The following is a 24,667-nucleotide window of genomic DNA, read 5'->3' as shown; positions in this document are numbered from 1 at the left end:
GTGGCTTCTTGTTGCTGTTCCCGGACATCTCTTACGTCAGACTATTTACTGGGTTCCTGACAATTTTTGCCTTGCCTTGCCACTTAGCCCTGATTCCTGCTTCCCAGATGATTGCTTGAGTTCTCTCATGTACTTTTTTTTTTTTTTTGCGGTACGTGGGCCTCTCACTGTTGCGGCCTCTCCCGTTGCGGAGCACAGGCTTCGGACGCGCAGGCTCAGCGGCCATGGCTCACGGGCTCAGCCACTCCGCGGCATGTGGGATCCTCCCGGACCGGGGCATGAACCCGTGACCCCTGCATCGGCAGGCGGACTCTCAACCACTGCGCCACCAGGGAAGCCCTCTCTCATGTACTTTTAAAGCATTTATTAATGTGAAAGTCACATAACATAAAATCAACCTTTTTTTTGCGGTATGCGGGCCTCTCACTGTTGGGGCCTCTCCCATTGCGGAGCACAGGCTCCGGACGCGCAGGCTCAGCGGTCATGGCTCACGGGCCTAGCCGCTCCGCGGCATGTGGTATCTTCCCGAACCGGGGCACGAACCCGTGTCCACTGCATCGACAGGCAGACTCTCAACCACTGCGCCACCAGGGAAGCCCAAAATCAACCGTTTTAAATTGAACAATTCAGTGGCATTTGGTACATTTACAATGTTGTACAACCATCACCTCTCTCTAGTTCCAAAACATTTTCATTACTCCACAGTAAAACACCTTACCGATTAAGCAGTTTCTCCTCATTTCTCCCTCCACCTGGCAGCCATCAATCTGCATTCTGTCTCTGTGGATTTACCTGTTCTGGATATTTTATATAAATGGAGTCATACAATATGTGACCTTTTGTGTCTGGCTTTTTTAACTTAGCATAATATTTTGTAGCATGTGTCAGTACATCATTCTCTTTTTTCTTTTTTCATTGTTGTGGTAAAATGTATAGCATAAAATTAGCCATTTTAACCATTTTTAAGTGTGTAATTCTGTGGCAATAATTACATTCACACCGTTGTGCAACCATTACCACTATTCCAAAACTTTTTCATCATCCCTGACAGAAACTCTCTACCCATTAAGCAATAACTCCCCATTTCCCCCTCCTCCTAGATCCTGTTAAAACTCTAATCTACTTTCTGTTTCCATGAATTTGTCTATTCTAGATATTTCATCTAAGTGGAATCATACAATATTTGTCCTTTTGAGTCTGGCTTATTTCACTAAGCATAATGTTTATAAGGTTCATCCATGTTGTAGTATGTACCAGAAAACTTCGTTCCTTTTTATGGCTGGAAAATACCACCATTTGTTTATCCGTTTTCTGATGATAGACGCTTTGGCTGTTTCTACTTTGTGGCTATTGTGAATAGTGCTGCTATGGACATGCGTGTACATGTACTTGTTTGAGTACCAGTTTTCAATTCTTTTGGCTATATACCTAGGAGTGGAATTGTGGGGTTGTATGGTAATTCTGTGTTTAACGTTTTGAGGGACTGCCAAACTCTTTTCCACAGCAGCTGCACCATTTTACAATCCCATCAGCAATATGTAAGGGTTCCATTTCTCTACTTCTCTGCCAACACTTGTTATTTTTTGGTTTGTTTGTTTGTTTTAATTACAGCTATCCTCATGGGTGTGAAGTGACATCTTATTGTGGTTTTGATTTGCATTTCCCTAATGCTAATGATGTTGAGTATCTTTCCATGTACTTGTTGGCCATGTACATTTCTTCTTTGGAGCAATGTCTGTTCAGGTCCTTTTTTTGTTTAAAATTAGGTTGTTTATCTTTTTGTTGTTGAATTGTTAGATTTCTTTATATATTTTGGATACCAGATCCTTATCAGATATATGGTTTGCAAATATTCCTTCCCATTCTGTAGGGTAATTTTTCACTTTCTTGATAATGTTCTTTGATGCACAGTAGTTTTTAATTTTTATGGAGTCACATTTATCTATGTTTTCTTTTGTTACTCATGCCTTTTGTGTCATATCTAAGAATCTACTGCCAAATCTAAGGTAGTTAAGATTATCCCTTTGTTTTCTTCTAAGAGTTTTATGGTTTTAGCTCTTGGGTTGTTGATCCATTTTCAGTTAATTTTTGTATATAGCATGAGCCTAATGTATTTTTAAACTCTTGAATGTACACTGTTGGAGTTTTTCCAGTCAGTAATGATTTTTGGATCTTCAGATTCCAATAGTTATAGAAGTTGTATTAGTTTCTGTTAGTTGACTTGCAGCTTCTCATCATAGGCGCACCTTATTTCTTCCTCCTCAGATCTTATCTATTGATGTGCATTTGATAATTCTAGGGCTACTTTGAGAGTAAGGCTACTGACTTTCAGTGTTGCCAGTCAGTTGAGTGACACACCCTTATGTGCAGGCAGTGGGATGCTGTGCTATGAGCTTGTCTTTATCTCAGGCTATGTGGAAACGGAGCAGGGCGAGGCCTGTTTGAAACAAGGCAAAGCTGCCAAGGGTCAGGGGAACATTGCTGTCAGGTAGCAAGTCTGTACTGAGCCCAGGCAGGTTCCCAGACTTGTGCATGGCTTGCTGAGAACTGTGCAAAGCAGTAATGAGTAGTAAAAAGGTATAATTTGGAGACAGAAACCTTGATTTCAAATTGGATGACTTAGGTTAGTCACTTCTCTCTGAGCCTCAATGTCTTCAAATATACAGTGTGAATGCTGACCTCACAGGGTTGTTTTTGGAGATCAGGCGAGATTATCAATGGAAACTGTAAAATACCATGCATTTTCTTTCTTTTTTTAAAAAAAATTTATTTATTTTATTTTATTTATTTTTGGCTGCATTGGGTCTTCGTGCTGTGCACGGGCTTTCTCTAGTTGTGGCAAGCGGGGGCTACTCTTCGTTGTGGTGGGCGGGCTTCTCATTGTGGTGGTTTCTCTTGTTGCACAGCATGGCCTGTAGGTGCGCAGGCTTAGTAGTTATGGCTTGTGGGCTCTAGAGCGCAGGCTCAGTGGTTGTGGCGCACAGGCTTAGTTGCTCCACGGCATGTGGGATCTTCCCGGACCAGGGCTCGAACCCGTGTCCCCTGCATTGGCAGGCAGATTCTTTTTTTCTTTTGTTTTAAAATTAATTAATTTTAAAATTTATTTATTTATTTAATTTTTAAACATCTTTATTGGAGTATAATTGCTTTACAATGGTGTGTTAGTTTCTGCTTTATAACAAAGCAAGTCAACTGTACATATACATATATCCCCATATCTCCTCCCTCTTGTGTCTCCCTCCCACCCTGCCTAATCCACCCCTCTAGGTGGTCACAAAGCACTGAGCTGATCTCCCTGTGCTATGTGGGTGCTTCCCACTAGCTATCTATTTTACATTTGGTAGTATATATAAGTCCGTGCCACTCTCTCACTTTGTCCCAGCTTACCCTTCCCACTCCCACTGTCCTCAAGTCCATTCTCTACATCTGTGTCTTTATTCCTGTCCTGCCCCTAGGTTCTTCAGAACCATGTTTTTTTGGTTTTTTTTTTAGATTACATATATATGTGTTAGCATATGGTATTTGTTTTTCTCTTTCTGACTTACTTCACTCTGTATGACAGACTCTAGGTCCATTCACCTCACTACAAATAACTCAATTTCGTCTCTTTTTATGGCTGAGTAATATTCCATTGTATATATGTGCCACATCTTCTTTTTCCATTCATCTGTTCTTGGACACTTAGGTTGGTTCCATATCCTGGCTATTGTAAATAGAGCTGCAATGAACATTTTGGTACATGACTCTTCTTGAATTATGGTTTTCTCAGGGTATATGCCCAGTAGTGGGACTGCTGGGTCATATGGTAGTTCTATTTTTAGTTTTTTAAGGAACCTCCATACTGTTCTCCATAGTGGCTGTATCAATTTACATTCCCACCAACAGTGCAAGAGGGTTCCCTTTTCTCCACACCCTCTCCAGCATTTATTGTTTGTAGAGTTTTTTTTTTTTTAAACATCTTTATTGGAGTATAATTGCTTTACAATGGTATGTTAGTTTCAGCTTCACAACAAAATGAATCAGTTATATATATACATATATTCCCATATCTCTTCCCGCTTGCGTCTCCCTCCCTCCCACCCTCCCTATCCCACCCCTCCAGGCTGTCACAAAGCACCGAGCTGATCTCCCTGTGCTATGCGGCTGCTTCCCACTAGCTATCTACCTTACGTTTGGTAGTGTATATATGTCCATGCCTCTTTATCGCTTTGTCACCGTTTACCCTTCCCCCTCCCCATAGCCTCAAGTCCATTCTCTAGTAAGTCTGTGTCTTTATTCCTGTTTCACCCCTAGGTTTTTCATGACATTTTTTTTTTCTTAAATTCCATATATATGTGTTAGCATACGGTATTTGTCTCTCTCTTTCTGACTTACTTCACTCTGTATGACAGACTCTAGGTCTATCCACCTCATTACAAATAGCTCAATTTCGTCTCTTTTTATGGCTGAGTAATATTCCATTGTATATATGTGCCACATCTTCTTTATCTATTCATCCGATGATGGACACTTAGGTTGTTTCCATCTCTGGGCTATTGTAAATAGAGCTGCAATGAACATTTTGGTACATGACTCTTTTTGAATTATGGTTTTCTCAGGGTATATGCCCAGTAGTGGGATTGCTGGGTCATATGGTAGTTCTATTTGTAGCTTTTTAAGGAACCTCCATACTGTTCTCCACAGTGGCTGTATCAATTTACATTCCCACCAACAGTGTAAGAGGGTTCCCTTTTCTCCACACCCTCTCCAGCATTTATTGTTTCTAGATTTTTTGATGATGGCCATTCTGACTGGTGTGAGATGGTATCTCATTGTAGTTTTGATTTGCATTTCTCTAATGATTAGTGATGTTGAGCATTCTTTCATGTGTTTGTTGGCACTCTGTAGATCTTCTTTGGAGAAATGTCTATTTAGGTCTTCTGCCCAGTTTTGGATTGGGTTGTTTGTTTTTTTGTTATTAAGCTGCATGAGCTGCTTATAAATTTTGGAGATTAATCCTTTGTCAGTTGCTTCATTTGCAAATATTTTCTCCCATTCTGAGGGTTGTCTTTTGGTCTTCTTTATGGTTTCCTTTGCTGCGCAAAAGCTTTTAAGTTTCATTAGGTCCCATTTGTTTACTTTTGTTTTTATTTCCATTTCTCTAGGAGGTGGGTCAAAAAGGACCTTGCTGTGATTTATGTCATAGAGTGTTCTGCCTATGTTTTCCTCTAAGAGTTTGATAGTTTCTGGACTTACATTTAGGTCTTTAATCCATTTTGAGCTTATTTTTGTGTATGGTGTTAGGGAGTGATCTAATCTAATACTTTTACATGTAGCTGTCCAGTTTTCCCAGCACCACTTATTGAATAGGCTGTCCTTTCTCCACTGTACATTTCTGCCTCCTTTGTCAAAGATAAGGTGACCATATGTGCGTGGGTTTATCTCTGGGCTTTCTATCCTGTTCCATTGATCTATATTTCTGTTTTTGTGCCAGTACCATACTGTCTTGATTACTGTAGCTTTGTAGTATAGTCTGAAGTCAGGAAGCCTGATTCCTCCAGCTCCATTTTTCGTTCTCAAGATTGCTTTGGCTATTCGGGGTCTTTTGTGTTTCCATACAAATTGTGAAATTTTTTGTTCTAGTTCTGTGAAAAATGCCAGTGGTAGTTTCATAGGGATTGCATTGAATGTGTAGATTGCTTTGGGTAGTAGAGTCATTTTCACAATGTTGATTCTTCCAATCCAAGAACATGGTATATCTCTCCATCTATTTGTATCATCTTTAATTTCTTTCATCAGTGTCTTATAATTTTCTGCATACAGGTCTTTTGTCTCCTTAGGTAGGTTTATTCCTAGGTATTTTATTCTTTTTGTTGCAATGGTAAATGGGAGTGTTTTCTTGATTTCACTTTCAGATTTTTCATCCTTAGTGTATAGGAATGCCAGAGATTTCTGTGCAGTAATTTTGTATCCTGCTACTTTGCCAAATTCATTGATTAGCTCTAGTAGTTTTCTGGTGGCATCTTTAGGATTCTCTATGTATAGTATCATGTCATCTGCAAACAGTGACAGCTTTACTTCTTCTTTTCCGATTTGGATTCCTTTTATTTCCTTTTCTTCTCTGATTGCTGTGGCTAAAACTTCCAAAACTATGTTGAATAAGAGTGGTGAGAGTGGGCAACCTTGTCTTGTTCCTGATCTTAGTGGAAATGCTTTCAGTTTTTCACCATTGAGGACGATGTTGGCTGTGGGTTTGTCATATATGGCCTTTATTATGTTGAGGAATGTTCCCTGTATGCCTACTTTCTGCAGGGTTTTTATCATAAATGGGTGTTGAATTTTGTCAAAAGCTTTCTCTGCATCTATTGAGATGATCATATGGTTTTTCTCCTTCAATTTGTTAATATGGTGTATCACATTGATTGATTTGCGTATATTGAAGAATCCTTGCATTCCTGGAATAAACCCCACTTGATCATGGTGTATGATCCGTTTAATGTGCTGTTGGATTCTGTTTGCTAGTATTTTGTTGAGGATCTTTGCATCTATGTTCATCAGTGATATTGGCCTGTAGTTTTCTTTCTTTGTGACATCCTTGTCTGGTTTTGGTATCAGGGTGATGGTGGCCTCGTAGAATGAGTTGGGGAGTGTTCCTCCCTCTGCTATATTTTAGAAGAGTCTGAGAAGGATAGGTGATAGCTCTTCTCTAAATGTTTGATAGAATTCGCCTGTGAAGCCATCTGGTCCTGGGCTTTTGCTTGTTGGAAGATTTTTAATCACAGTTTCAATTTCAGTGCTTGTGATTGGTCTGTTCATATTTTCTATTTCTTCCTGATTCAGTCTTGGCAGGTTGTGCCTTTCTAAGAATTTGTCCATTTCTTCCAGATTGTCCATTTTATTGGCATACAGTTGCTTGTAGTAATCTCTCATGATCTTTTTTATTTCTGCAGTGTCAGTTGTTACTTCTCCTTTTTCATTTCTAATTCTATTGATTTGAGTCTTCTCCCTTTTTTTCTTGATGAGTCTGGCTAATGGTTTATCAATTTTGTTTATCCTTCCAAAGAACCAGCTTTTAGTTTTATTGATCTTTGCTATCGTTTCCTTCATTTCTTTTTCATTTATTTCTGATCTGATTTTTATGATTTCTTTCCTCCTGCTAACTTTGGGGTTTTTTTGTTCTTCTTTCTCTAATTGCTTTAGGTGCAAGGTTAGGTTGTTTATTCGAGATGTTTCCTGTTTCTTAAGGTAAGATTGTATTGCTATAAACTTCCCTCTTAGAACTGCTTTTGCTGCATCCCATAGATTTGAGTCGTTGTGTCTCCATTGTCATTTGTTTCTAGGTATTTTTTGATTTCCTCTTTGATTTCTTCAGTGATCACTTCGTTATTAAGTAGTGTATTGTTTAGCCTCCATGTGTTTGTATTTTTTACAGATCTTCTCCTGTAATTGATATCGAGTCTCATAGCGTTGTGGTCGGAAAAGATACTTGATACAATTTCAATTTTCTTAAATTTACCAAGGCTTGATTTGTGACCCAAGATATGATCTATCCTGGAGAATGTTCCATGAGCACTTGAGAAAAATGTGTATTCTGTTGTTTTTGGATGGAATGTCCTGTAAATATCAATTAACTCCATCTCGTTTAATGTATCATTTAAAGCTTGTGTTTCCTTATTTATTTTCATTTTGGATGATCTGTCCATTGGTGAAAGTGGGGTGTTAAAGTCCCCTACTATGAATGTGTTACTGTCGATTTCCCCTTTTATGGCTGTCAGTATTTGCCTTATGTATTGAGGTGCACCTATGTTGGGTGCATAAATATTTACAATTGTTATATCTTCCTCTTGGATCGATCCCTTGATCATTATGTAGTGTCCTTCTTTATCTCTTCTAATAGTCTTTGTTTTAAAGTCTATTTTGTCTGATATGAGAATTGCTACTCCAGCTTTCTTTTGGTTTCCATTTGCATGAAATACCTTTTTCCATCCCCTTACTTTCAGTCTGTATGTGTCTCTAGGTCTGAAGTGGGTCTCTTGTAGACAGCAAATATATGCGTCTTGTTTTTGTATCCATTCAGCCAATCTGTGTCTTTTGGTGGGAGCATTTAGTCCATTTACATTTAAGGTAATTATCGATATGTGTGTTCCCATTCCCATTTTCTTAATTGTTTTGGGTTCGTTATTGTAGGTCTTTTCCTTCTTTTGTGTTTCTTGCCTAGAGAAGTTCCTTTAGCAGTTGTTGTAGAGCTGGTTTGGTGGTGCTGAACTCTCTCAGCTTTTGCTTGTCTGTAAAGATTTTAATTTCTCCATCAAATCTGAATGAGATCCTTGCTGGGTAGAGTAATCTTGGTTGCAGGTTTTTCTCCTTCAACACTTTCAATATGTCCTGCCACTCCCTACTGGCTTGCAGAGTTTCTGCTGAAAGATCAGCTGTTAACCTTATGGGGATTCCCTTGTGTGTTATTTGTTGTTTTTCCCTTGCTGCTTTTAATATGTTTTCTTTGTATTTAATTTTTGACAGTTTGATTAATATGTGTCTTGGCGTATTTCTCCTTGGATTTTTCCTGTATGGGACTCTCTGTGCTTCCTGGACTTGATTAAGTATTTCCTTTCCCATATTAGGGAAGTTTTCAACTATAATCTCTTCAAATATTTTCTCAGTCCCTTTCTTTTTCTCTTCTTCTTCTGGAACCCCTATAATTCGAATGTTGGTGCGTTTAATGTTGTCCCAGAGGTCTCTGAGACTGTCCTCAGTTCTTTTCATTCTTTTTTCTTTATTCTGCTCTGCAGTAGTTATTTCCACTATTTTATCTTCCAGGTCACTTATCCGTTCTTCTGCCTCAGTTATTCTGCTATTGATCCCATCTAGAGTACTTTTAATTTCATTTATTGTGTTGTTCATCGTTGCTTGTTTCATCTTTAGTTCTTCTAGGTCCTTGTTAACTGATTCTTGCATTTTGTCCATTCTATTGTCCATTCTATCTCCAAGATTTCGGATCAACCTTACTATCATTATTCTGAATTCTTTTTCAGGTAGACTGCCTATTTCCTCTTCATTTGTTAGGTCTGGTGGGTTTTTATCTTGCTCTTTCATCTGCTGTGTGTTTTTCTGTCTTTTCATTTTGCTTATCTTACTGTGTTTGGGGTCTCCTTTTTTGCAGGCTGAAGGTTCGTAGTTCCTGTTGTTTTTTGTGTCTGTCCCCAGTGACTAAGGTTGGTTCAGTGGGTTGTGTAGACTTCCTGGTGGAGGGTACTAGTGCCTGTGTTCTGGTGGATGAGGCTGGATCTTGTCTTTCTGGTGGGCAGGTCCACATCTGGTGGTGTGTTTTGGGGTGTCTGTAGGCTTATTATGATTTTGGGCAGCCTCTCTGCTAATGGGTGGGGTTGTGTTCCTGTCTTGCTAGTTGTTTGGCATAGGATGTCCAGCACTGTAGCTTGCTGGTCGTTGAGTGAAGCTGGGTGCTGGCGTTGAGATGGAGATCTCTCGGAGATTTTTGCTGTTTGATATTATGTGCAGCTGGGAGGCCTCTTGTGGGCCAGTGTCCTGAAGTTGGCTCTCCCACCTCAGAGGCACAGCACTGACTCCTGGCTGCAGCACCAAGAGCCTTTCATCCACAGGGCTCCTTAATTTGGGATGATTCGTTGTCTATTCAGGTATTCCACAGATGCAGGGTATATCAAGTTGATTGTGGAGCTTTAATCCGCTGCTTCTGAGGCTGCTGGGAGAGATTTCCCTTTCTCTTCTTTGTTCTGACAGTTCCCAGGGGCTCAGCTTTGGATTTGGCCCCGCCTGTGCGTGTAGGTCGCCGGAGGGCGTCTGTTCTTTGCTCAGACAGGACGGGGTTAAAGGAGCCGCTGATTCGGAGGCTCTGGCTCACTCAGGCCGGGGGGGGGGGGTAGGGAGGGTCACGGAGTGTGGGGCGGGCCTGCGGCGGCAGAGGCCGGCGTGACGTTGCAGCCTGAGGCGCGCCGTGCGTTCTCCCGGGGGAGTTGTCCCTGGATCCCGGTACCCTGGCAGTGGCGGGCTGCACAGGCTCCCCGGAAGGGCGTGTGGCTAGTGACCTGTGTTCGCACACAGGCCTCCTGGTGGCGGCAGCAGCGGCCTTAGCGTCTCATGTCTGTCTCTGGGCTCCGCACTTTTAGCCGCGGCTCGCGCCCGTCCCTGGAGCTCTCTCAAGCAGCGTTCTTAATCCCCTCTCCTCGTGCACCAGGAAACAAAGAGGGACGTAAAAGTCTCTTGCCTCTTCGGCAGCTCCAGACTTTTCCCCGGACTCTCTCCCGGCTAGCCGCGGTGCACTAACGCCCTGCAGGCTGTGTTCACGCCGCCAACCTCAGTCCTCTCCCAGCGCTCCGACAAAAGCCGGAGCCTCAGCTCCCAGTCCCGCCCGCCCCGGCGGGCGAGCAGACAAGCCTCTCGGCTGGTGAGTGCCGGTCGGCCCGATCCTCTGCGCTGGAATCTGTCCGCTTTGCCCTCCGCACCCCTGTTGGTGTGCTCTCCTCCGCGGCTCCCAAGCTCCCCCACTCCGCCTCCCGAAGTCTCCACGCGCGAAGGGGCTTCCTAGTGTGTGGACACTTTTCCTCCTTCACAGCTCTCTCCCGCTGGTGCAGGACCCGTCCCTATCCTTTTGTCTCTGTTTAGTTTTTTCTTTTGCCCTAACCAGGTACGTGGGGGGTTCCTTGCCTTTTGGGAGGTCTGAGGTCTTCTGCCAGCGTTCAGTAGGTGCTCCCTAGGAGTTGTTCCACGCGTAGATGTATTTCTGGTGTATCTGTGGGGAGGAAGGTGATCTCCGCGTCTTACTCTTCCGCCATCTTCCCGGAAGTCTCTGTTTGTAGAGTTTTTGATGATGGCCATTCTGACTGGTGTGAGGTGATACCTCATTGTAGTTTTGATTTGCATTTCTCTAATGATTAGTGATGTTGAGCATCCTTTCATGTGTTTGTTGGCAGTCTGTATATCTTCTTTGGAGAAATGTCTATTTAGGTCTTCTGCCCATTTTTGGATTGGATTGTTTTTTTGATATTGAGCTACATGAGCTGCTTGTAAATTTTGGAGATTAATCCTTTGTCAGTTACTTCATTTGCTAGTATTTTCTCCCATTCTGAGGGTTGTCTTTTTTTTTTTTTTTTTTTTTTTTTTGCGGTAAGCGGGCCTCTCACTGTTGTGGCCTCTCCCGTTGCGGAGCACAGGCTCTGGACGCGCAGGCTCAGCGGCCATGGCTCATGGGCCCAGCCGCTCTGTGGCATGTGGGATCTTCCCGGACTGGGCACGAACCCGTGTCCCCTGCATCGGCAGGCAGACTCTCAACCACTGCGCCACCAGGGAAGCCCTGAGGGTTGTCTTTTCGTCTTGTTTATGGTTTCCTTTGCTGTGCAAAAGCTTTTAAGTTTCATTAAGTCCCAATTGTTTATTTTTGTTTTTATTTCTATTTCTCTAGGAGGTGGGTCAAGAAGGATCTTGCTGTGATTTATGTCATAGAATGTTCTGCCTATGTTTTCCTCTAAGAGTTTTGTAGTGTCTGGCCTTACATTTAGGTCTTTAATCCTTTTGAATTTATTTTTGTGTATGGTGTTAGGGAGTGTTCTAATTTCATCCTTTTACATGTAGCTGTCCAGTTTTCCCAGCACCACTTATTGAAGAGGCCGTCGTCTTTTCTCCATTATATTCTTGCCTCCTTTATCAAAAATAAGGTGACCATACGTGGGTGGGTTTATCTCTGGGCTTTCTATCCTGTTCCATTGATCTATATTTCTGTTTTTGTGCCAGTACCATACTGTCTTGATGACTGTAGCTTTGTAGTATAGTCTGAAGTCAGGGAGTCTGAGACCTCCAGCTCCATTTTTCTTTCTCAAGATTGCTTTAGCTATTCGGGGTCTTTTGTGTTTCCATACAAATTGTGAAATTTTTTGTTCTAGTTCTGTGAAAAATGCCATTGGTAGTTTGATAAGGATTGCATTGAATCTGTAGATTGCTTTGGGTAGTATAGTCATTTTCACAGTGTTGATTCTTCCAATCCAAGAACATGGTATATCTCTCCATCTGTTGATATCATCTTTAATTTCTTGCATCAGTGTCTTATAGTTTTCTGCATACAGGTCTTTTGTCTCCTTAGGTAGGTTGATTCCTAGGTATTTTATTCTTTTTGTTGCAATGGTAAATGGGAGTGTTTCCTTAATTTCTCTTTCAGGTTTTTCATCATTAGTGTGTAGGAATGCAAGAGATATCTGTGCAGTAATTTTGTATCCTGCAACTTTACCAAATTCATTGATTAGTTCTAGTAGTTTTCTGGTAGCATCTTTAGGATTCTCTATATATAGTAGTATCATGTCATCTGCAAACAGTGACAACTTTACTTCTTCTTTTCTGACTTGAATTCCTTTTATTTCTTTTTCTTCTCTGACTGCTGTGGCTAAAACTTCCAAAACTATGTTGAATAATAGTGGTGAGAGTGGACAAACTTGTCTTGTTCCTATCTTAGTGGAAATGGTTTCAGTTTTTCACCATTGAGGACAATGTTGGCTGTGGGTTTGTCATTTATGGCATTTATTATGTTGAGGTAAGTTCCCTCTCTGAATACTTTCTGAAGGGTTTTTATCATAAATGGGTGTTGAATTTTGTCGAAAGCTTTTTCTGCATCTATTGAGATGATTGTATGGTCTTCATCCTTCAGTTTGTTAATGTGGTGTATCACATTGATTGATTTGAGTATACTGAGGAATCCTTGCATTCCTGGGATAAACCCCACTTGATCATGGTGTATGATCCTTTTAATGTGCTGTTGGATTCTGTTTCCTAGTATTTTGTTGAGGATTTTTGTATCTATGTTCATCAGTGATATTGGCCTGTAGTTTTCTTTCTTTGTGACATCTTTGTCTGGTTTTGGTATCAGGGTGATGGTGGTCTCGTAGAATGAGTTTGGGAGTATTCCTCCCTCTGGCAGGTGGATTCTTAACCAGTGCGCCACCAGGGAAGCCCATACCATGCATTTTTGGGAATGTAATGAGGAGCCAAGGAGAAGACTAATTCTCCTGGGAGCTTTTTTCTAAAATTTTCTCTTTTTTTAAAAAATATTCTTTCCCCAACTGTGATTTACGGTAAACGTTTGAGGTTTATTGACCAGATGGATGTTTTTAATTTTTTTCAAATAATTTTACATTTGTTGTGCCTTCTTTGCAAGTGACAGAAATACACGTCAGACTGACTTATGAGAGGCACTTATGACTGAAGTAACTAAAAAGCCTAGAAGGAGATTTACCTTTAGACACAGCAAGATCCAGGGACTTGAATCATGTCATTTGGACCTAATCTCTGTCCTCTTGGCTCCGCTTTTGTTTGTTTTGGTGTTAGGCAGCCTCCACCCATGTAGTGGCGAAGGTAGTTGTCAGCTTTGGGTGTGTAATCTACCAGCTAAGCAACCACTATTGGAAAGATAATACCTCTTTCCTGATGGTGCTGGCAGTTGTGGGTATGATTTTGGCTTGGGTCATTTGCCCACCCTAAAGTATCACTGTGACTGGAAGAATGCTGGACTTTCATTGGTCAACAGTTATATTCTACTCATGGAGCCCAGGGATCATGGTCAGCTACCCTGGAATCATGTGGACTGAGAGCAGGGGAGGGATGGTTCCCTCAGGGAAAATCAAGGTACATGTACTTAAAGAGGGCTTGGGAGGTGGGGAGATTGTTAAATCAGCAAAATTCATAGATGTTTGCTACACAATTGTGCCATTTTAATTTCTTTTTTGTTTTAAGTGTGCTTCCAATATTTAAAACTCAACAAAGTAGAGCTGCTCTGCTTGAAGTAGTAGATATTGCCAAGGAACCTGAGTGGGAGGAGGGATCTGCAGAGCATAATTTGAAAACTGCTAGACAGTTTGTCCAATAAATATTTGTTTGAGGTGTGATAGTCACTGAATCCTTTCTTCCTGCCTTTCTGGCTTTATGTAGAAGAGATTGTATTTTCCTTCAAATCTGGGACAGTGAGGTAAATAGCAGAGCCAGCTATTGCCTGGGGTTGAAGATGCCAAGGACCTTGCTTAGCCTGGACACCAAACTGGTTTTTTTTTTTTTTTTAAAGCCATGAGCCTTTCAGATTTAAATAGGGACTCCTAGAGAACAAGAAGAAGTGACTTTACAATGTACTGGTTGATGTGAATGATGAAATATATTTGTATCCTAAGCATTTTGCAAGGGCTCAGTATGCTAGAATGTATAGCGCCATGAGCTGGATTCTGGATTGTAAATTGAGTGAGGGTGAAAGCAGCCCTCATACATCAGCCAGCTGCATAAGGCAGCCAACAGCTGTCTTTGTTTTTCTATTTTTGTTTTTTTTAATGTGATAAAATTCACATAACATAAAATTTGCCATTTAAAAATACACAATTCAGTGGTTTCTAACAATTTTGTGCAACATCTCCACTATCTAATTCCAGAATATTTTCATCACCCCAAAAGGAACCTTGTTACCCATTAAGCAGTCGCTCCCTATTCTCTAGTCCCTGGCGACCACTAATCTACTTTCCGTCTCTGTGGATTTGCCTATTCTACACATTTCATATAAATGGAATCATGTCTGGCTTCTTTCACTTAGTGTAATGTTAACATATATTTATCTAATTACTTTCTCATGATACTTTTTAGAATTATCCCACAGACCTATCCTCAAATGTATAATTGGGATGCACATACTTAACAGTTGGAGTAGCACCCCCATCAGAACCTTGACCTGTCACATAAGAGCTATCATAGTGGAGAAGGCCAAGTGGAAGCTTTTGAAACTGTTGCATTTTCCTCTGGCCAAGACAGTGAATCAAAACTAATATCATATTCTGTGAGGGATGGTGGAAATAGTGCTATCCTTAGTATCTTTAGAATGCAGGGTGGTGGTCCCTATTATGTCTACATTTAATTCACTAGTCTGCCCTCTTCTGCAAAACTGGATGGATTCTGGAGAACGTAGACCTCAGCAAGTTTAATTTAGTAGCCCCAATTATGGATTCTGTGATGGATATGGTATCTTTGCTAGAGCAAATTAATATGGTATGTGGGCATTGGTTTGGTGAATGTGTTCTTTTCTGTCTCAATCAGAAAAAAAGGCCAAAAACAGTTTGCATTCTTGTGGAACAGATATCATTACACCTCCATAGTTTTGCTGAGGGCTATATAAACACTTCCACTCTTCTACTCTTTGTCATAATATAGTCAGAAGAGACTTGGACCATCTGGCCATCTATAGAACATCACTTTGATCTGTTACGTTGATGACATCATGCTAATCAGACAGCATGAACAAGAGGAGGTTAGCACACGGAGGCCTTGGTAAGATACATGTGCTCCACAGTGGGTACTGCCACATTCTTTGCCAAAGTAAGTGTATTTGTTTTTAAATATGTCCACGAATTGTTTGATACCCCTCCCATCAAGAGGTGGAACCTAATTCCCCTCCCTTTGACTCAGCTAGACCCTAGTAACTCAATTCTAAGAAATAGAATAAAATGAAAGTGATGGTGTATGACTTCAGCAACTAGGTCATAAAAGGTACTACTGTTTGTCTGTCTCACTGTCTCTTGGATCACTCACTCTGTCAGAAGCCTGCCTACATACTGTGGGGACACTCAAGCAGGCTATAGAACAGCCCACATGGAGAAGAACTGAGGCTTCCTGACCCACCCAGCACTGACTTGCTAGGAGTGTGAGTGAGCCATCTTGGAAGCAGATCCTCCAGCCCCGGTCAGGTCTCCAGTGCCCCTAGCCCTTTATGAACCTTATGCGAGATCTGAGCCAGAACCACTCAGTTAAGCCACTCTTTGTCCCTGACACTCAGAAACTGTGTGTGATAATAAATGTTTATTGTTTTAAGCAACTTAGTTTTAGGGTAGTTATTATACAACAAGCGATACTAATACACAGTCCCACAAGCTGTGTGTGTGTACTAGTTTTTTGACATCCTTTCCAACATCTAATATTTCCCTATTTTTGTCATTTTAGCCATTCTGATTGGTTTATAGTGTTCTCACGCTGTGGTTTTAATTTGTGATTCCCCAATGACTATGAAGTAGAGCATCTTTTCATTCATATATATCTATATACATGTATATAAATATATACAAATACTGTCTATCTGTATATACATACATACATACACACACACACATACATATAGACACATACACACACATAGTCTGGACTTACTATTTTGTAAAGTGTTCAAGTTTTTTGCCTACTGTTCTTTGGGTTGCTTGCCATTTTTCAGTTGCTTTGTAGGAGTTCATGTATTCTGGATCCAAGTCCTTTGTCTTATATGTATTGTGAATATCTTTCTCAGTTTATCAACTTTTTCCTTCATGTTTAGGCCTTTTGGTGTCCTGTTCAAGAAAACTTTGCCTACTCCAAGATCATGAATATGTTCTCCTATTTCCTCATTTAAAAGCTTTATTGTTTTACCTTTCATGTTAGATCTGCTGTCCATTTGAAATGAATTTTTTTGTGATGGTGTGAGGTAGTGAGTCAAGGTATATTTCCCCCCCATATGGATATCCATTTGATCTAATACTATTTATTGAAAAGGTCATTCTTTCCCTTCTGTACTGTAGGGTCACCTTTGTTATAAGTCAGGTGACTGTTATGTGTGGCTGTGTTTCTGGACTCCATTCTATTCTATTGGCTATTTTTGTATCCTTGCAATTGATACCACACTGTCTTAATTATTATTACAATAGGGTTTTTTTTGATAAATTTTTTAATTTTTGGCTGCCTTAGGTCTTTGTTGCTGTGCATAGGCTTTCTCTAGTTGCGGCAAGCGGGAGCTACTCTTTGTTGCGGTGCGTGGGCTTCTCATTTCACCCTTAGGGTTCACTTTAATGAAGTAAAGAGTGTTGCACATTCTATGGGTTTGCACAAAGGTATGATGACATAGATCCATCATTATAATGTCATTCAAAGTATTTCCACTGCTCATAAAAACTTCCGTACTCTGTGTATTCATCTCCTCTCTCCCCCCACACACGTGGCAACCATTGATCTTTTTATTGTCTCCATAGTTTTGCCTTTTCCAGAATGGCATATAGTTGGAATCCATTTTTCTTTTTCTTTTTTTTTTTTCCTTGAAAAGAGAGATTCAAAGCCTTTATGTCTATAGGACCACTCGTGGCCCACCCATGTAGACTGGACAGGCTCTAGGTGGCAAACTCCCCACATAAATACTGTAGCTTTTCTACCAGTATTGAGCTCTGACCCAGCAGCCACGTGGAGGTGCAGGGGGGACATGTGTCAGGTATTTGTTCATAGGAAGGCCACAAGTTTTGTGTCCCTTGTCACAATGTACCCAGATTCCTGTTGGATGTGTTGTAAACAGAGGAACCATTTCTTCAGGCCCCCTGCTCTAAGCACACCCCATATAGGGGATATTTCCTTTTTTGTACATTTTTCCTTTAGTGGCCCTTAAAAAGCAGTTCCTTTTGTACTTCAGTATTTAACAGAATGTAGCAAATACATTTAAGTGGCACATGAAGGGAAACTTACATTCTACAGTCTAGCGATCTCCTGAGCTCCATAGTTTGTAATTTTTATTTTTTTGTTTTTTAAATTTACGTTTTTTATAGTTTAATATTATTATTTTAAAATTAATGAATTAATTAATTTTTGGCTGCCGTTGTGTCTTCGTTGCTGCACGCGGGCTTTCTCTAGTTGCAGTGAGCAGGGGCTACTCTTTGTTGCGGTGCGCGGGCTTCTCATTGCGGTGGCTTCTCTCGTTGCAGAGCACGGGCTCTAGGCGTGTGGGCTTCCGTAGTTGTGGCATGCGGGCTTCAGTAGTTGTGCCTCACGGGCTGTAGTGCGCAGGCTTAGTAGTTGCGGCGCACGGGCTTAGTTGCTCCGCGGCATGTGGGATATTCCCGGACCAGGACTCCAACCTGTGTCGCCTGCATTGGCAGGAGGATTCTTAACCACTCTGCCACCAGAGAAGCCCTATTTTTTTTAATCTTAAGAAATATTTTGTATATATTGTTCAAATCACATTTGCTGGCAAATGAATGCAGTTTACAAAATATTGCTTTTCATGTCCTATTTAATCCCATTTTTCACTGCAGCAAGAAGGAAATAGTGTTTCACCAGTGATATGTGCCTTTTATTTTTCACTATTAAGCAGGAAACCTATAAAGAGACTTCTTAACTGGATTGAATATCTTCAGACTTTAAGCATTGCAGAAAATTTGTAGAGTTTTATCTTTAGATTTAATTTTTAGATGTATTTTAAATCATGATAGCTTTATATCATCATTATTAAATACAAAGATTGGAAAACTACACTTGCTTCTACAAATAAATCCATATATATATATATATTTTGTATATTATCTGTGGCTACCTTTGCACTAATGGCAGAGTTATTTAGTTACAAAAGAATAGAGGATGTTTGGCCTGTGAGCCTGAAATATTCACTGTCTGGCCCTTTATAGAAAATGTTTGCTGAGCCCTGATTTAGTGTAACGTATCAAGCCACAGTATATACTAAGGATGAAGTTCACTGTTAATGAGAAATGTAAATCCATCTTTCCAGAAGTTTTTTTGATAGTTTTCAATCTTTTTGGCCAACTTATTATTTGAACCAGTTAGATTGTTTTTACCCTGTAATGTAGCTGATAGAGAGTTTAGGAATAGAATTAGGAATAGAAAGGTCAGCTCTGTCATTTTCTTGTTATTTATTTTTGTGTGTAATTTTAATATTCAACCAGTGGGGATTGTTTTTTATTTTTGTTTACTTATTTGCAAGAATCCTTTAAAATCATTGATCCATGTGGTGGGGATTGGTTTAGTTGGGAAAAAAATAGAAACCATAATTTGTAAGTTTATTTAGTCAGACATGTATTAATTGCAGTACAGTATGAAAGCACATGAGTAACTGCAGACAGACACTGTTGTTCTCCCTCGAACACTGTGGAACTTCCATTCTATTCTCAGGACACCTTATATGTAATAAATGATATGGAAACACTTGACAGATTCAGAGAGGGCATCATTGTTCGTCTGTACATTTAATACTGGCAAAGTGTAATTCTTATAGTTTAAGATTAAAAACAGGATAAAATAAGAGTTTTAATGTTTCTGTACTTTCATTGGAAAGTCTTGTGCATTCCGGTTAGGAGATGACTCTCTTATATACTGTTCGTGTAAGTTCTTTCTGAATGTAGGCGTAATCCCTGAATATAAATAAAAGGTTGTAGCATAATAAGAATTGAGCTCGAAGTCCGGCAAAGACTCTCTTGTGTGAATAGTACTATCAGCAACTATGGTTAGAGAATCTGGAGGCCAAACAAAGCCTCACTTAGGTGCTTCATCTGTTCTTGTCCTCTGTGGATAGCCATCTCTCTTCCAATAAGATTTTGTATCTGCAGCTAATTAAATCCAGAATAGAACCTTAGAATGGAGGTTACAGGACTGTGTCTTCTTGCCATTCTGTAACCCACCAGAAACACTGCAATGAGCAAGACACTACCTAATAGGCTTCCTTAGGTGGGGATTTACTTTGGGGAGCTGACAAAAATATGGAGTCACACTACCTGGGTTCAAATTCTGGACTTCTCATTTTATTAGCTGTGTATTCTTAGGCAAGTTTACTTTAAACTCTCTGTGTCACAGTTTCCTCTTATGTTAAATGGGGAGAATGGTATCCAATTTATAAGGTTGTTATGAAAAATTAGTTAATCCATATACAGTGCTTAGGATAGTATCTGGCACATATGAAGTGCTCAACGAATGTTTGTTAGTATTTCACTTTTTGAAGGTTCAGATTTTGTCGGTACACTGAGAATATTTATCTCTTCAAGCAGATTCTCTTAACCAAGTTCACAAGGCTGATATATAAAAACCTCAAGAATGCCTGTGTTGGTATGACCAGTGCTTTTTTGCCTTTGGGTGGCAATGTGGAACACCAAATCCTAAGCAGAAAGGTTATGGTGAACATGAAATTTGAATTAGGGCCATTAGTTAGATGAATCCAGTGTTTTGTGTATAATACCAAAGTAGCTAAAATGAATATTTGTTACCTTTTCCTGTATTTAAGAATCTCTCCACTTAAAATGCCAGACATCTACTTTCAACCTCATTTGCAGCTTGCCGTAGGTTCTTTTGGTCTGATCCGCTTTCCATGGACTTTGACTCTGAAAAGCTGGTGATGCAAGCAAGCAGGGACTGCAGTGGTGGTGGTGCATGTAGCAAGATTGAGTTCCCAGAGCTGCAGTGGTAGTCGTATTGCAGTGGCTGGATCATAGTGGCTGGGGATAGTGGAGTTTGGCAGTGGAAGCAGAGGTGTCCTGACCAGACTAGTTCTACTGCCAGATTTTAGGTGTTGTTCTTGACATCCATCCCTGGGTTTTCAACTTCTCCAAGTGAGTCTCAGCTGCTCTTAAAATAAGGTTTTTTTGTTGTTTTTTTTCTGCTTAGACTATCTAGAATCAGTTTTAGTTGCTGAACTTACAGACTAAGTTGTTCTTGCGACTAAGGACTCTGGCTGATACTGACGCTACAGTAGCCTGATGCATTCGTCTCACAGTAGGGATGGAAAGGTCATGGGAATTCAGCTGGAATGCTTGAAGTTCATTGGCTCCCTCTTTTTTGAGAGTGTTAGGGTCACTGTATTCCCAGGGCCTAGAATTGTGCCTGGTATATAGTAGGTGCTCAGTAAACCTCTGTGGAATGAATGAGTGACGGGTTCATTCTGCCAATGAACCCAATTGTATGTCTGCCAATATGTGTATCGGTGATTGCTTTTTCTCAGCTTCTGGGGCTGTCCAAAACTTCCGGATGAAGTACAGATTTTTTTCTTTAGGTGTGTTAATACATATGTAATCCTATATAACAGTTACATTTTATTGGTTTGGGAACTGTTTTGTCTTTTAAACTCATTTGGCTTATCTGTGCTCTGTGGGCATTTTAGTTTAGCCCTGGGGTGTATGATTGTCTGTGATTTTGTGTGTGTGTGTGTGTGTGTGTGTGTGTGCGTGTGTAGAGGGGCACTTCACAGAGCCCCAAAGTGCTGACAAGGACTTAAATCCCTTCCTGGTGTCAGAGCTTTCCCGGCATTCTGGAAGCCATCACTTCTTGAGTCTTCCTCATGAGGCTTGTTGGTGGAATAAAGAAAAGACCATATACCCACAGACAGTTCCATACACGTGTGCACACGCATGTGCATGCACACGCAAACACACAGAGAACTGTATTTAAATCTAATAACTTTATGACTTTATGTAGTTAAGTTTCCTACAGATGTCCTGCTTTTCCCCTGATGGTGATGCTGAAGTTGGGAAAGACAGAAAATACAGGCCCCTTATCTCCGCTTTTCTTTTTCCTCTGTTCCAGGTCTTCCCTTTAAGAAACTGTATGGGAACTGGCAATTTACACCCATATTCTGGTCATTTGCTTATATTTACTGAGCCCCTTCCTGGGTGCCATAGGATGATGGCCTTCTGAGGCTGGAGGTGCTGGGATTTGAGAGGTCGAGGTGGCTTGTTCCCAGTTCCTTATGTTCCTTGCTTCTCTTCCTGGTCAAGTGGCTGAGGCTGGTGGCAGAGGGCAGTATACCGGAGATCCCTCTCTCTCCATCTCTAGAACACAGTGTTTTAGACTTCGTGTTCTCATAAATCAGGACTTTGAGATGAAGATTCGTGAACAAGCTCATCAAGAGGTAGGATCATCTGGCCTTCCCTTCTTGAGTTTCAGATAAAGAAACAAGCCTAGAGGGTAGTGACTCATCCACGGTGATGCAGTTGGTCAGGGCTAGAGTGAGTATCTAAATATATTTCCAAGGGCAAACTGAAATCCTATAAACGCTGAGCCCCATCTGAGGCCTCCTGTAACATAAAGCTAGCAGGGTTGGGGAGGGTGAGGGATTTATTCTGTAGTTTCCTTCCTTGCATCTTATGAAGAGTCAACACCTTACTTCTGGTTGCTCTAGTTTGCTACCATGCTTCATTGTTGAGAGTGGACCCCAGTCTGCAGTCTTTGGTCTGGAACACAGCCCAGTCCTAAATTGCCTGTCTTGGGCCATGGGTTACCAAGTTTACAGACAACAGTCCTGTGCCTCTGTAGACACGTGACCAGGCTATTAATAAATCTGAAGTTCTGGGAGAGTCTCAGCTCTTCCCCCACTTCCCCACTCCCAGCAGCCTGCCTGCTGGTAATTTCCTCAGTGCTCAGCTAGACACAGAATGGAAACAGGGCAGTCTGCCCATCCCCTTTTAGGAGGTAAGACAGGCCCAAGTCTGTATGAGTAACCTCTGGCCTTGTGGGTCTCTGGGCTGTATCAGATCAAATGAAAGTGCTTAGCGTTTAGGAGGAAATAATAGCCCTGTGCCCTAGGTGGGATTTTTTTTTTTTTTTAATAAATCTGTGTTGGACCCTCACTATATGAAAGACACTGAACTAGGCCCTTTGAATGTGTTATCTCAACTTTCTCTACAACCTTGTGAGATAGGTATTATTCTTATTTTATAGAGATTATTAAAACTCAGAAAGATTGACTAAATAACCTACTGTCACACAGCTAAACAACACTTGAATCCAGGCCCTCTGATCTTGTTTTTCCTAAATGACAGCTTCCCTGTTTACAACTTTCTTTAGTAAAATTGGGCTAGGGTAATTTGGACAAATTATCATTGGGGGCACCTGTGTTATTGAATGATTCCACACATCTCAGAGAAATGGGGGTGAACCTGAAGGGAGGGGAAGAAGGCCTGTCAGTCTGTGGGCAATCAAAGGGAACTCAGTGGGTGGCTATAGCAGGATGGTACCTTTCATAGGCCTGTGTGCCCTGAGTGAACTCAGGTCAGATAGTGGCTGTCCTGCAGGCTAATAAAGCATATTCCTTAGCATGGCATTCAAGGCACTCAGAGGTGGGGTTTCTGCTTCATAACTCCTCTTCCGTCTCTTCTTACTTCCTGTCACACAGACTGTTCTTTGTTCTATTGTTCATCAAGTCTGCTGTCATCTTCCATGCATGGGCATTTGTAGGCTCTATTAAGGTCTGAATCAAAAAGTAACCATCGACAGCTTAGGGCTGAGCAGATAGTTTTGAATCCCCAGTCACTCCAGAGCCATTTTGGACTGGAGCTCTCTCATTCCTTCATTCCTTCACTCATGTATTCAGTTATTCTAACATATTGGGCACTCCCTCTGTGCCAGGTACTGTACTAGGCCCTGGGAATCAGTATAATGAACAAGACAGATATGGTTCCTGCTCTCCTAGAGCTTACAGTGTAGGAGGGAAGGCAAAAATAAAACAGATAATCACAATGAAGTCTGATGACTTATGAGGCGGAAACAAGGGATGTGATGAGAGCGTACTTATGGCTGGGGAACTTAATATTGTTTAGGGTGTCAGGAAAGACCTCAACACTACCATAATAGATGACATTTAAGTTGAGACCTGAGAATTGAGAAAAAATAGCTAAGTAAGTGGGGTTAAGAAAGGTAAATTCTAGGCAGCAGATAGAGTATATGAAGAGGCCTAAAGTCCAGGTGATAGGGATAAGGCCACGTCCATGTTGGTTCATTTATTAAGCAACCATTTACAGCTGGTGGGTTATGTCATGCACTGTGCTAGGGTCTGGGGACATACAAAACAATCAGACATGGTCCCTACCTGCCCTGGAGACGCTTAGTTAGGAGCAGTGGCTGTACTGCTTGGTAACCAGGGTGCTAAAGTCATCCTAGGTCTTGGATTCAATCTCCTGGCTCCCATGTGACAAGACTTAACACCTTCAGAGACACTGCCTGCCCTTGAGTATTTGGGCCACCTGTCAAGCAGAGAGGATGTGGACCACAGCTGGAAACTTGTAGCATCTGCTTTCATCCCTGGCTTCACACTTGCCAGATCCTTGGTTGATGGGGTTCATCTACAGACCTGAGGTTGATGGAGGTCAAGAAATTGGCTTTTACCTCAGCAGGAGCATAGAAGAGGCTTTCTGGCTAAGATGGAGTTGCCGTGGTTGTCAGAGATGTGTCCCTGTTGCCTCATATTTGTTAGTTGGATTGATTGTGTGGTCTCAGACCCATCCATTGTCTTGAATACACCTATGGTGGTATTTTAGCTCTGTTTTTCTGAGTTCTGGTACCTCTTATAATAGACAGAAGGCTCAGTGGCTGGCTGCCTTGGACTGTGCAATTGCCTAACTCCAGGGTGCGCTGTTCATATAGACTGTGTTGTGAATGGGGCCACCCCTCCCTAACTGTGCAGCAGTGCATCCTTGTGGCTCTGGTTAAAGGGAAAGGAAGTTATTTAAACACTGACTGTGTGCCTCAGGCTAGTGGTTTATATTCTTTACTTCATTTAATAATCTCAGTAATGCTCTGAGGTAAATACTATTATTATGCTTATTTACAGATGAGAAGACTGAAGGTTCGGTGAAGCTAGTGAGTAGTGCCTTGGGATTAGAGCTCGGGTCTGACTGAAGTTCATGCTTCTCTGCCACTCCCAGCTGTTTCCCAATGTGGTCACAGACTTCAGGTCTTGCGTGTCATCTTGTTTCCATGGCTTGCTTGGCCTTGTCTATTTTGACTTATCTGTCTGGCCGCCCTGTGTCAGTAACCTAAGGATTCTCAGCATGGCTGAGGCTCAGGAATGTGTCCTGCTTGGGAGATACTCTAGAGTCATTTTTTTTTCCATCTAAAATTATTTTTGTGTTTAGCAGGAGGCAAC

At 41.2% G+C, this 24,667-nt stretch overlaps 1 protein-coding gene and 1 non-coding gene across 7 annotated transcripts in view; one reads left to right on the top strand and one right to left on the bottom strand.

Moving 5' to 3' along the window:
• The window catches only part of STIM1 (stromal interaction molecule 1), a 198,834-nt gene that overhangs the window by 48,476 nt on the left and 125,691 nt on the right, over window positions 1-24,667 (top strand). The window contains exon 2 of one of the 6 annotated variants that reach the window (XM_060159862.1): window positions 15,178-15,294. The exons of the other annotated variants lie outside the window; for them this stretch is intronic. Coding sequence (XP_060015845.1) covers window positions 15,261-15,294 — 34 coding nt within the window. The 5' untranslated portion in view covers window positions 15,178-15,260. The remainder of the gene's footprint in view (window positions 1-15,177; window positions 15,295-24,667) is intronic. 6 annotated transcript variants of the gene reach the window in all.
• On the bottom strand, window positions 17,240-17,369 carry LOC132526620 (small nucleolar RNA SNORA11). The gene has a single exon (XR_009542613.1). It is a non-coding gene; the product is annotated as a small nucleolar RNA SNORA11 (small nucleolar RNA).

The sequence above is a fragment of the Lagenorhynchus albirostris genome, chromosome 9, assembly GCF_949774975.1.
Source record: "Lagenorhynchus albirostris chromosome 9, mLagAlb1.1, whole genome shotgun sequence".
NCBI classification, from domain to species: Eukaryota; Metazoa; Chordata; class Mammalia; order Artiodactyla; family Delphinidae; genus Lagenorhynchus; species Lagenorhynchus albirostris.
Note: the sequence above shows the minus strand (reverse complement) of the source record. Positions and strands in the feature narration are given on the sequence as shown.